At 36.8% G+C, this 14817-nt stretch overlaps 1 protein-coding gene across 1 annotated transcript in view; it reads right to left on the bottom strand.

Moving 5' to 3' along the window:
• LOC140166316 (acid-sensing ion channel 4-A-like) overlaps positions 1–3194 on the bottom strand; it is a 53493-nt gene extending 50299 nt beyond the window's left edge. The window contains exon 1 of the mRNA XM_072189777.1: positions 2928–3194. Within this exon, the coding sequence (XP_072045878.1) occupies positions 2928–3184 (257 nt within the window). The 5' untranslated portion in view covers positions 3185–3194. The remainder of the gene's footprint in view (positions 1–2927) is intronic.
• Between the last annotated feature and the right edge of the window lie 11623 nt (positions 3195–14817).

Raw genomic sequence — 14817 nt, 5'->3', positions numbered from 1 at the left:
GCCATGTTGTTTTTGTTTTGAAAAACGTAAAATTGTACTTGTTCTTACTTAAGATGATAGGCAGTGCAATAATTATGTTCTGGGAGGACAAGCAATGCCAATTTGTTACTTAAAGTACACAAATATATATTTTTTGATACATCAAGAGGAACATAATCATTGAACAGCCCGTGGTCAGTTTGGCATAGCAGTTGTTTTCACAAATGTAGCTTTGTAGTGCTTCTTTCATGATATGAAATAAAAGCAGTGTTTTCAGAATAATTAATATATGCTTTCTTGTCTCTTTACTTATGTACTCATTGTGTTCCGCTTGTAATTGTACTTGTGCTCCTACTCATACCTAAGTACTCGTACTCGTACTCGTACTCATGCATCAATACTCGTACTCGTATAGGGCCTACTCATGCCTAAGTACTCGTACTCGTACTCATGTGTTATAAATTTGCTGTGCTCGTACTCGTACTCATGGCCAAGGACTCGTACTCGTACTCATGGCCAATGTACTCGTACTCGTACTCATGGCCAATGTACTCGTACTCGTACTCAGAAAAAGTAATCACACTACAAGTCTGTATACTATACAATACTATACTATACTTTATCATACCACTAAGGTAAACATCAAAGAACACCGCTAACCTGATATATTTTCGTATCTAGTCAGTGAGTGGGTATTTTACGCTTTATATCTAGTCAGTGAGAGCGTATTTCGCAAAGCCGATTCGCGTGTACGGCGAGGTACGCGTATAAAGGCGAATCGCGTAAACCGGGCGCGTAAAATACACGCAACCTGTAATACGCGAAACAGTCATCTATTTTTTGTAATATTTTTCCTATTTAGCAGGAATTAAAATGTTTAAAAACGTAATTATTTCAATTTTTAGAATGACTTAGTGGTATGATAAATTCGTTATTAGGTTCAGCGTCGGTATGGTACGGGAAATTATCGTGCGCTCAGTGTCATACTGGGTTCAGCCTTCGGCTTTACCCAGTATGACACTTCGCGCACGATAATTTCCCGTCCCATACCTCCGCTTCACCTAATAACTAATAATACTATACTATACTATACTATACTATACTATATCATACTATACTATACTATACTATACTATACTATACTATACTATATCATACTATACTATACTATACTATACTATACTATACTATACTATACTATACTATATTATATACTTCATTAATATATTTTTGTTCATTGATTGGTTAAAAGCGCATCACATGACCAAAAATAGTTCTACCATCAGTACTCCTATCCGTAAATAGTACCTCTAAGCCGTAAATAGTATTTTCAATGTCCCAGATGAGCCGTAAATAGTACCTCCAAGCCGTAAATAGTACTTTTGACCATGCCTTCCGCGTGCGCGCATTCGATGCGACGGAACAGTTCACGCACGCGAAACTGCCATAGCGTCATTTCGCGCTGCTGTAATTGGTTAGCCCGATTTTAGGCTATTCGATTTTTTGAAGGGTAGGTTGTGCTTAAATTGGTCGTGCTATTCACTCAGGATAGAAGCGGGAGAGTCAAAACGTCAAATGATTTTCTTTTAACAAATCAATGAACAAAGAACATATTAATGAAGTATATAAAACAAATATATACTGCCTTTATTCGAAGTTCTGGTTAAAACTATGGTCCCTCGTTGAGATCAATTAATACTATTTTCCTTCGGGGCTGCGCCCCTCAGGAAAATAGTACTATTGATCTCACCTCGGGCCCATAGTTTTAACCAGAACTTCTCATGGCAGTATATATTTGTATACTATATACTATACTATACTATACTATACTATACTATAATACTATACTATATATACTATATTATATACTTCATTAATATATTCTTGTTCATTGATTGGTTAAAAGTGGATCACATGACCAAAATAGTTCTACCATCAGTACTCCTATCAGTAAATAGTACCTCTAAGCCGTAAATAGTATTTTCAATGTCCCGGATGAGCCGTAAATAGTACCTCTAAGCCGTAAATAGTTCTTTTGACCATGCCTTCCGCGTGCGCGCATTCGATGCGACGGAACAGTTCACGCACGCGAAACTGCCATGGCGTCATTTCGCGCTGCTGTAATTGGTTAGCCCGATTTTAGGCTATTCGATTTGTTGAAGGGTAGGTTGTGCTTAAATTAGCCGTGCTGTTCACTCAGGATAGAAGCGGGAGAGTCAAAACGTCAAATAATTTTCTTTTAACAAATCAATGAACAAAGAACATATTAATGAAGTATATAAAACAAATATATACTGCCTTTATTCGAAGTTCTGGTTAAAACTATGGTCCCTCGTTGAGATCAATTAATACTATTTTCCTTCGGGGCTGCGCCCCTCAGGAAAATAGTACTATTGAACTCACCTCGGGCCCATAGTTTTAACCAGAACCTCTCATGGCAGTATATATTTGTATACTATACTATACTATACTATACTATACTATACTATACTATACTATACTACTATATCCTTTACCTCCTTATAAAGCTTCTTACTATACGCCGTCGTAGTGAATGCGTCACGCCATACTCGTTTCACGTTTGGTTTACAAACCTGTTTACTACTCGTTGACTTTGTGTTGTAATCATTTTAAATCATGGTTCCGAACTGAGACAAGAATACCAAAAAAATGTATAGAATTGGTATTCTTTTGGTATTCTTGTCTCAGGTTCCCAACACCTTGACCTGGCAACGATCGATTTTGACGTCACACTGACAACGGCGAATACTACCGGTATACTATTATAATACTACACTACATTATACTATACTATACTATACTATCCTATATATACTATACTATACTATACTATACTCTACTCTCCTATACTATACTATACTATACTTTACTATACTATACTATACTATACTATACTATACTATACTATACTTTGATACTATCCTTACCTCCTTAAAAAGCTTCCATCTTCTCCAATGTACTTCAGACCCGAGATGCTGGTCTCTTGTGAATACTTCAACAATACAGAAGAATTACCAGATCCTTGCTGCTGTTTATTATCACTAGCATCCATAATGTCCATTGTTGTATCATAGGCCGTTTTTGGAGGGCCTATGGTTGTATCTAAATTCATTCCAGTTTTTGTCATTATTTCAACATTACTGTGATCAAAATGTGTTTTTTCCCACGAATTGATTTCCACCATGTCCACCGGTGTTAAGGCCCATTTTTGTACTGACATGGTATTGCGTACACCGCTGACGAGTTCCTATAAAGTGTTGCTAGAATAAAATAGAATAACCAATTTAATGCACAGGCTAATGGAATTCCGACAATTTTCCCGAACACAATGTCCATGTAGAGCTATGCATTTTTTCAAATAGTACGAATACTAGCCCGAGAGTTATAATGAATGTATAAGGCTGCGTTCACATAGAAGTATACGGTATACGGTATTCGCTATACGAAATACGCTCATTCGATCAGGCTGAGTTCATATAGGAGTATACTATGTGAACTCAGCCTGGTCAAATGAGCGTATTTCGTATAGCTAATAGCGAGTACACATTCGTAGGTCAGTTTACCAATTTTCTTCGTCTAATCAAATGCTTGTAACTTTACTTCTTGAGGTCACATTGCATTCAATGAGGTGTCATAATGTGCAAAATTAGATAGTGCATCTATTACAAAAAAAATGAATTTACCCACATATGGTTTAGGTTTAAAGTTAGGACGGTATACGCTGCACTAAAATCGAGCACGCACGATTCCCACTCAGTGGCGTAACTTTGGGACAGGGAGCCCGGGGGCGAAAGTAGTTCGGGTGCCCCTAACCAAGGGTGTGCACATGGTGCAGAGCTAATCAATTTTGGTATTGAAAGGCATATAGACCTACCGAATAACTTACAAATAGTGTTTCAGATTAACTTTATTTCATGTTTCAATACAAGCTAATGCAGTGCATGTTAATAAAACAAAATGTTTTCATATTCTCCAATGTCTTTACTTTTGAAGACTCATCACTAGCTGCAGTGACGTAGCTAGTGATTGTGGCGATCAGGGGCAAGAATACAAAATACCCCCTCTTCCTAAAACAATTGCGTGCAGGCGTGCAAAAATACCACTAATTTGGTATTAAATCAAGTTGAATTTAGGTCTTTAAAATGCCAATTTATGTTTCAATGCGCGCGAAGCGCGCGAAAAATTTTGTGTTGGAAGGGGCACCCAAATGAAGAGTAATTCTATGCATGGTGGGTAAAGGTTTCCACTTCTTTCCTATAACAAAGTATTATCGTGTCAAAGGCTATCCAGGCTTGGGTGCCCCTTAGCCCGGGTGCCCGGGGGCGCGGCCCCCCAGAGCCCATAGGAGTTACGCCACTGTTCCCACTATACATGCTATACTATACTATACGCAGGTATACGGCCTTTTCGAATAGTGCCTTATGTGACCCGGTACTATGAAATTACATTGCCCGATTTAAGCTATACGCGTGCACCTGCAAAACGTGCACCGTATACCCGAATAGTATACTTCTATCTGATCGTAGCCTTATGTGACCCGGTACTATGGAATTGCATTGCTCGATTTAAGCTATACGCGTGCACCTGCAAAACGTGCACCGTATACCCGAATAGTATACTTCTATGTGAACGCAGCCTAAACGGTACATCACATATAACATAGAAGGCAATAGTATTTATTTAAATTGTATACACGCCACATTTTATTTTCAATTTAGTGAAAATTAAGATTGATCTTATAGCTTATACTATCCGTTAACGCGTGAAACGACACTTACGACATGAGACTTCATGAAGTGATGAATTGATTGATTGATTGATTAAATGATTTTTGGATTGATTGATTGATTGATTGATTGATTGATTGATTGATTTTTGATTGATTAATTGATCTATTGATCGATCGACATACTTTCATTTTAGGGGGATCCGGCTTGCAGAATTTGCGCATAGCGTAGGATGGTGTGCTGGAATAATTAAAAGTAAATAAAAGGGCTTGTCAGAAGAGTGAGTTTGAATGACAATAGCTCTATTCAGACTGTCGCAAGTAAAGTCAACAGTATCTATAATTCGAAAGTAAACATACCAGTACATATATAGCCTAAGTGCCAGTGTTTAACGCACATAAAAGTAGCTACATGCAGATTACTTCCGATTTTACAACTAGTACATGTAACAAGATACTTTCAAAATTAAGGCCCGTGTGAACATGACTTGATGATCCAATCCTATTGTGATTGTGTATGATTTACTTTGTTGTGAAGGATACTCTTACTTGTGAGTTGGTCCGTGTGGACACGTGCTTAAGGGATGGGGTATGAACGTTTGGACAGTATTTATTGTGGGACATTAGATCACATCAGACATATCGCATTGCATTCTGAATATGCTGAATACGAAGAATGTCCTTCTGATATCAAATAATTTGGATTTTTTGAAATTCGCAAATTATGTAATACACGTTTTATGGCAAATGATTAAAAATTGATATTTTTGATATTTAACAGTACTCGAAGTAAATTTTATAAATCTGATGATTTATAAACTCCTCAACAAAAGTTTGGAAAGTTTTTTCAAGCATCTGTATCTCAAATTATTTGTGACATATTCATATCGTGTTGCATATCAATGCATAGCTACAATACTCCCCTTTACAATGACACCCCATCTGAAACAATAACATTTTTCACGGCTGAGTACACGCCTTGTGAATGTAGTGGGGTCTCAAACAGAATTTGCCAAATTGACCATCATTCTGTGCTCAAACAACGCTAGCCACTAACCTCAATAGCGGGTGGAAAAACCACAAGCAGCCACAATAGTCAGACACCTTCTCCTCATGCTGCTCACCGACGGGTTACACGTTACTGTGGCATGACATTCCATTCTTTAACAAGAATTCGTCGCAGGTCATTCAATGTGGTTGCATATGGGCTTCTCTGGCACGCACAGCAATCAAGCTGGTCCCAGAAGTGTTCAATCGGGTTGAGGTCTGGCCTCCGGGTCTGTCCAGGTGGTGTATGACGTGCAGTCCCTAAATTCAGTAAATTTTCATCGTCAACCGTGTAATTGAATGGGATTATTTTGAAATTTTAAAACGCTTGAAATATCACAAACAAATAGGCCTATGTTGATAAATAATATAAATACAAGCTAAAACCGTTGGGGTTCGATAATGAACCCCACAAAACTAACCGAGTATATGGAAAATGCCATACGGCCGGGCGGTTTCACGAGTTGCCGGCTCGATCATGTCATCCGCCGCCTGGGTCTGTCCTGATGGCAGGCCATTTTGACTCTACTCCCATATTCTGTAGGTAGTCATTGACTACCGTGGCTCTGTGGGGCGAGCGGTGTCATCTTGGAGAGTTGCGCGGTTAGTTCCCAGATTGCGAAGATATGGATTGCAGCTTGCTGCACAGAATAATGGTCAATTTGGCAAATTCTGTTTGAGACCCCACTACAATCACAAGGCGTACTCAGCCGTGAAAAATGTTATTGTTTCAAATGGGGTTTCATTGTAAAGGGGAGTATTGTAGCTATGCATTGATATGCAACACGATATGAATGTGTCACAAATAATTTAAGATACAGATGCTTGAAAAAACGTTCCTAACTTTTGTTGAGGAGTTTACTTAAGGGCTGGGGTATGAACGTTTGGACAGTATTTATTGTGGGACATTAGAGCACATCAGACATATCGAATTGCATTCTGAATACGAAGAATGTCCTTCTGATATCAAATGATTTTGATTTTTTGAAATTCGCAATTTAATACACATTTTATGGCAAATAGTAAACTTCATAAATCTGATGATTTATACTTAAAGTGTATGTAGGTGGGATGAAAAGCCGACGATCAATTGAACATTTTGACCTTTCGTATTGAAGATATGGATTTTTTTCCCCAAAACACCAACAAATATTAGGTCTTTTTGGGGAAAAATCCATATCTTCAATATGAAAGGTCAAAATTTTCAATTGACCGTCGGCTTTTCCTTCCTGCTACATATACTTTAAGAATATATCATTAGATTTATATAATTAAGTTCGAGGACTGTTATATATCAAAAATGTGAAAAATATCAAAATTTTATAATTTGTCATAAAATTTGTATTATATTGTGATTTTCAAAAATGAAAATTATTTGATATCAGAAAGACATGCTTCGTATTCAGAATGCAATTCGATAGGTCTGAGGTGCTCTCATGTCCCACAAAAAATACTGTCGAAACGCAATAAACGCTCATTTTAGATCCCTTAAAGTGTATGTACGTGGGATGAAAAGTCGACGATCAATTGAAAATTTTGACCTTTCGTATTGAAGATATGGATTTTTTTCCCAAAACACCAAAATAAAATAGGTCTTTTAGGGGAAAAAATCCATATCTTCAATATGAAAGGTCAAAATTTTCAATTGATCGTCGGCTTTTCTTCCCAGCTGCATACACTTTAAGAATATATCATTAGATTTATAAAATTTACTTCGAGGACTGTTATATATCAAAAATGTGAAAAATATAAAATTTTTATAATTTGTCATAAAATTTGTATTATATCGTGAATTTCAAAAAATGAAAATTATATGATATCAGAAAGACATTCCTCGTATTCAGAATGTAATTCGATATGTCTGATGTGCTCTCGTGTTCCACAAAAAACACTGCCGAAACGCTCAAAACGCTCATTCCAGATCCAGAAGTAATGTCATTTACTTGCTTGGTCATGGTCGTAAGTAAGTTACTTTCAAAAGTAGGCTACCATCTAAACACACCTAATATCAGTCTGCCGGCCAGGCCCGTCAACGGGAATTTACGGGAACACGCGCTTCGGTAATGAACCACGATCGAAACAATCACCACACAAAGTATATGGCACACGAAGGCATACCAAAATAGCGCGATCCGGTAACCAAGAGAATTACGTAACCACTTCGATGCTGAATTGTGAAGGTGGTTTTTATTTTGAATGACAAGCTCCTAGAATTAACCTGTTTGTGATCTCAACAATCCTACCAAATGCCATCTCTGTGCTGAACAATGGCACATATTTTCAATATTTTTAAACTTTTTCTGAACGTAACCAGACCCAGTTAATAAGTGTAGGTATTTCTGACCCTCCACGGTTTCTGTGCCGAATTGAACAGTTTGTGTTCAAGATCACGTATTAGCATCATGCATCTCGCACGTTAAGTGGCCCATTGAGATCGAATTTTAGATTTTCTAGCGATAGTGCTTCCTTTTCGTTGGCTGAAACGTATCGTCCTGCAATTTCGTGTGAATTTCTAGAAAACATATCTCAACCTAACCTAACTAATAATAATAACAACAACAACAACAACAACAACAACAACAACAACACTTGCTATTATTATTATCATTATTATTATTATTATTATTATTATTATCATGTCTCACATGTTACATCGCGTAATGGTAAACAATGATAAGTAATGGGCATGGTGGAGCTGCCCCAAAAAAGCCTAAATGTGATCAACTATAAAACATCACCAAACACACTATCGATATCAGAGCTATCATTTTTGTAATGTAATTAGTCAATAATACGTATATAATTTCACAAAAATAGTATAACCGTTATACACACTGACACATTTTTCAAACAATAAATGAAGTAACACACTGACACATTTTTCAAACAATAAATGAAGTAAATTCTTACCCGATTTAAGTATACCGTAAGCTACCATTTCCGCGTGTACACACTTTCAGCTACTTTCGACCATTCGACACATAACACAAATACTTTCCATTATTAGAATCGACAAAATACAGAAGTCGTGGGTTGCACCTTCTCTGAAATAATTCCACCCACTTAGGGACCGTTCACAAACACTTGTAAGGGGGGCCTGATGCAAAAAGGGGGGCCTGAAAATTTTGGACCCTCCTAAGGGGGCCCTGAAAAATATGACCAAAATTTTTTCTGGGAAAATTGAGTTTATATGCTTTTCTATGGGGTTGACCGATAATTTTCATGTCAAAAAGGGGGCCTGAAATTTTCGAGGTCTGTAAAGGGGGGCCCCGAAAACTGTTTGCGATATTTTTTTTTTGCATCAGGCCCCCCCCTACAAGTGTTTGTGAACGGTCCCTTATTGCTCTTGTCTCGTCTTTAATTTGTTACTCGTGACAAATCGATCATTATTAAATAATGCTTTAGGAAGAACTAAGGTTTTTGTACATACCGACATCGCAACATGATCTCAATACAATTAGCTAGATAATGGACTGATAAATACAATTAGCTAGATAATGGACTAATAAATGTTTGCTCGCCCTTTCCCGATCGACCCAAAGAAAGGGGCACATATTGAAGATGAAAAAAAAAACTATTTATGGATGATTTTACCTTTAAACAAAAACCTGCTTTTGCGAAATGAAACTATGAGTGTTACGCCATATAGGAGGGCCATAGGTCTTCAAAACAATGATTGATATACCTCTTCGGTGAAAATAAATATGAATCTGAAAAAAAGTTTTATTGTAAATTTTAAGATGTATTAGGGAACAAACCAAAAGATCGATGACGTCCTATAAACGTAACTAGTTTCGTTTCTCAGCCGACCCCCTCCCTCCCTGCCAGAAACGTAATAAAGAAATGTTGAAAATTTTGACATAATAATAATAATAACACATTCTTCAGACCGATGTTTTTGTACAAACGTAATCGAGTATTTTTACCCCCTCCCCCCTAAACGAAACTAGTTTCGTTTATAGGACGTCATCGTTCTTTTGGTTTGTTCCCTTATACGGTGTCATTTTTTTTGTATGATGGATTGGTCATGACAGTGTAAATATTGACACCGTTAAAATCTCAGGAAGGACGAACCATGTAACGCCCGGAACAAAGGTAACAAATATTAATTGTATACATACAAATACGAATACTAGCCCGAGGGTTGTATCGGATCAATCATTTTACCGATATGACCTGTGTCTGTGAGTGTTTGCTTAGTGAGCTAATCATTAAGGTAAATTCGCAGATGCCCCTTTTAACATTTTATTTTTAATAACCCTCTCCACGCGGGTGTCGACTGCAGACGACAAGTACAAAAATTTCTTTAAAAATTCAAAAATGTCAAAATTGTACATTTTCATGACCATTATTTGAAATCAGCATTAAAAATGCATTAAAATGAGTACAAAAAAGTCCAGTATTGGTTCATTGGTTCTTGAGATAGCTCTTGATATTTTGAGAGAAAATATCTCAAAACTGGACTTTTTATATTGAAGCCTATGGCCAGTAGGCCTACTCAAACCATTAAAAAAAACCGTCAAAATAATTAAGCAAGCATCATTCCCAACCAAATTTGGGCAAAAATACTTAATTTTGGAGAAAATCCCCGAAAGGTTTTTTAGCAAATTTTTGGTGAAGTTGATCATAATTCAATTATCTAGTATTTAATTTTTTTTACTCAAGAATTGTTTGATCACTCACATCCGTAAGATTAGTATCTTTGAAAAGAGCGGTAAGTTGTATTCAGTCTATGATTGCAGACATACACAGGTGATGAGTGCAACCCGCTTGTATAGTGTAGGTCGATAAATTCAAACATTGTTTTAACCTATTGGGATGGTAGTAAATCCTGCTACATCATGCACTTTAACGACAAAAACATCAATATAGGCCTAATTGAAGTTTATTTCCCGACCTAAGTACATGTAGGGCCTACGTCATGATTTTTTGTACAAAACAAAATGACTTCGCAACTCCTCATACACAAACGGTTGCAGCGCTATTCCAAATATAAATAAGTGTATAGGCTAATGGAATATCAATAAGTAAATTCAAGGTAGTTAACTAATTAAAATTAACATAATTGTACACGTTTGTGTTAATTGAATTCAATCAATACAATTACCAGTTGCTATGCAGTGGTGGCGCAACAGAGGAGGCCCCAATATTTCTTTCCTCCCCCGATCAGGAAACATCCATTGTTTTAGGCGAAAATGACCATATTTTTGGCGAAAAACGTCATATTTTGGTTGAAAAACATCATATTTTGGTCGTGTTTTGGCGAAAATTGCCCACTAGGAAACGTTTCTCGAATTTTACCCACTGACATTTATTTTCACTTCGGCGGCTCCTCCTATAACGTGCGCAATAACTGCTCAAGTTTGGTGATGGACTCTGCAAGCGCGAGATCAATGGGGAATGACTGATTTGATAATGCTGATTAGTAGAAGCTGGTTCTGTAGATTTTGACTGATATACCATCAACATTAACTGAGTTGTTAAACCAGGTAGTGGTAAGTTAACATTATTGGGTTAAAACCAAATCCTCAAAAATCAAGACCAGTAGGCTATTTGAAACCCGCTTTGTTACAATCGCATTAATTGAACAATATGGGAATGTCTGATTTAATATGTTGATTGGTAGAAGCTGGCTCTGGAGATTTTGACTGATATACCATCAACATTAACTTAGTTGTTAAACCAGGTAGTGGTAAGTTAACATTATTGGGTTAAAACCAAATCCTCAAAACTCAAGACCAGTATTTGAAACCCGCTTTGTTACAATCGCATTAAGGGATCTAAAATGAGCGTTTATTGCGTTTCGACAGTATTTTTTGTGGGACATGAGAGCTGCACCTCGGACCTATCGAATTGCATTCTGAATACGAAGCATGTCTTTCTGATATCAAATAATTTTCATTTTTGAAAATCACAATATAATACAAATTTTATGACAAATTATAAAAATGTGATATTTTTCAAATTTTGATATATAACAGTCCTCGAAGTAAATTATATAAATCTAATGATATATTCTTAAAGTGTATGTAGCAGGGAGGAAAAGCCGACGGTCAATTGAAAATGTTGACCTTTCATATTGAAGATATGGATTTTTTTCCCAAAAGACCTAATTTTTTTTGTGTTTTGGGAAAAAAATCCATATCTTCAATACGAAAGGTCAAAATTTTCAATTGATCGTCGGCTTTTCATCCCACCTACATACACTTTAAGTATAAATCATCAGATTTATAAAGTTTACTTCAAGTACTGTTAAATATCAAAAATATCAATTTTAATGATTTGCCATAAAATGTGTATTAAATTGCGAATTTCAAAAATCTAAATTATTTGATATCAGAATGACATTCTTCGTATTCAGAATGCAATTCGATATGTCTGATGTGCTCTGATGTCCCAAAATAAATACTGTCCAAACGTTCATACCACAGCCCTTAATTGAACTATCTGGGAATGACTGATTTAATATGTTGATTGGTAGAAGCTGGCTCTGGAGATTTTGACTGGTATACGCTGGCGAAGTTACGTAATAATCGGATTAACTACCATAGCAATAGGTGAAAACAATTTTTGAATATACCGCGCTGCACTGATACGTTACGCGGTACCTCTGCATTGAACCATATCATGTTGATCACTTGCACCTGTAAGATAAGTATCTTTGAAAAGACCGGTATTGTATTCAATCTATGATTATAGAATACACAGGTGATGAGTGCAACCTGCTTGTAGTGCGGTGCGGTATATTCAAAATTGTTTTCACCTATTGCTATGGTAGTTAATCCGATTTATTACGTAACTTCGCCAGCGTATTCAGTATCGAAGTTACGTAATGTTACTATGTCAACGGGATCACGCGCTAGAGTAATGAACCACGATCGAAATGATCACCACATAAAGTATATGGCACTCGAAGGCATACCAAAGTAGCGTGATCCGGTAACCAAGAGAATTACGTAACCACTTCGATGCTGAATACCATCAACATTAACTTAGTTGTTAAACCGGGTTAAGTTAACATTATTGGGTTGAAACCAAATCCTCAAAAACCAAGACCAGTATTTGAAACCCGCTTTGTTACAATCGCATTAATTGAACTATCTGGAGATACTCAAAAGGCAAATAAGAGGAATAACTGTAATTCATGAACTTACGCATTTACAAATCTGACAAAAGTCCCGTCGCGTAAAACACAATTATCAAAGAGCTTTATGTTTTCCTTACCAGAGCTGGATGCCAGAGCACTGATTTCGCGCATATCAATTTCGGGGAAAGCAGTCACGAAATGAATCAAGAGTGAATCGGCGAGAAATAGTTTCATATGGAAAAGTAGCACATGTAACCTGTAATGCACTGCATAAAGTCTTAATAGATTAACACTATTTGAGTAACACTTTTTAAACACGTTAACCCGTTAATGTGTTAAAATATTAACATTTGTGTTAAAATATTAACAATTGTGTGTTAAAATATTAACACTTTTATTAATACATTAATATGATTAAATGAGGATCTTAATTTTTAAATACTTTAACATATTAACAAGCAGGGCCGGATTTACCATCAGGCCAGATGGGCCCGGGCCCGGGCCCAGCCCCCCCTCCCAAATTGCCCTGTGTATGTTTCTTTTTAGCCCGGAAACACCATTTTCACCTTAATTTTGGGCTAAAATTGGATTTTTTCACGTGCTTCAAATTTGACGATATTTTTGCTAAACGAATTAATCTAATTCTTGATATAGAAAGAGGTTTCTAGTGCTATAAAAATCTCAACTCTTTTGAGAAAAATGGGGGGATGAGGCAGTGGATAACGAAATGCCCTTTTAATCTATTAACACTTGTTTTTGCAGTATGTGGGTACGAAGGGACCATTTAAGAACCTCCTAAGTTGAGGTTTGGTACTTTTTGGTTTAACCCTGGGGCAATGCTGCAGACAAGGCAGGGCCAGGCCCGGGGTGTTAGGGCCAGGGGCCTGTAAAAAGTTTTTAAACAAAACCTTTTAATGGACCCTTAAAAGCAAAGACAAGGACATAAATAGGAGGGAAGCTGTAAAAATCAATGCAAAGACTGGACCAATAAGGTCTCTTTTCTTTACTTTTACAGGCCCACTAGCACTATATACAAGTCTCTTTTCTTCACTTTACAGGCCCAATAAGGTATCATTTCTTTGCTTTTTACAGGCCCACTAAAACTCTTTTTTTTTTTTTTTTGCTTTTTACGGTGCACATCTTAATACTAATTATTGTCCGTCTGTCCGCGCGCTATCGCGTGCTCGCGGAGCTATCGCGTGCTCGCAGAGCGCGTACGCAGAGTATCAACGGGCGTGAGCGCGGAGTACCGACGGGCGCAGTGCGGGTATCAGAAAGCATAAAGTGTGCATGTGACTAATTTACAGGTAAGGTGCATAGGCCTATAGCCCATTATAGTGATCACTGAGAGACGCAGGCCTATATCAATACATAGTAGTTTTAAAGGACAGGGCGGGTATATGGGTAACGGGTGTTTGGTAATTAGAGATAGGCCTATAATGAGAACCACCCAACCCGAGAACCGCGAAATCTAGTTATTACTAATTATCCTTTCTTTGCTTGTTATGAATCACCCCAATATTCAACTGGGTGGGGGAGGGGGTTGTGGTCCATGCAATCAGCCCCCCCCCCCCATATTACTACAAATGCTTGGAATCATTTTTGACCAAATTTAAGCTAATACGTGACTATTTTAGATGAACATTTCAAGCAAAAACATATGCAAGCAAGAAACATATAATGTTGGTAACAACATAACATGTGTAATACACAGAGTAGCCTATTGTCAATGTAGAATCAAAGATTAGGCCACAAAAAAAGAAATTGTTTGATTGGCGTAACATAGAAAAAAAAATAGGTCAGGATTTTTTTTTTTAAAGTTATAAATTGCGTTTGATAAAGGCTTTGGAACTTTTTTTAAATTTATTTATTTGTTTGTTTTTTCATTTGGTATTTTTATTTTTTTTTATAGTTAAAAAAATGTCTAGGGTTGGGCCTACTTATAGGGTCGGTCAGG

This window comes from Amphiura filiformis, chromosome 1, assembly GCF_039555335.1.
Source record: "Amphiura filiformis chromosome 1, Afil_fr2py, whole genome shotgun sequence".
NCBI lineage: Eukaryota > Metazoa > Echinodermata > Ophiuroidea > Amphilepidida > Amphiuridae > Amphiura > Amphiura filiformis.
This window is presented reverse-complemented; position numbering and strand designations above follow the sequence as displayed.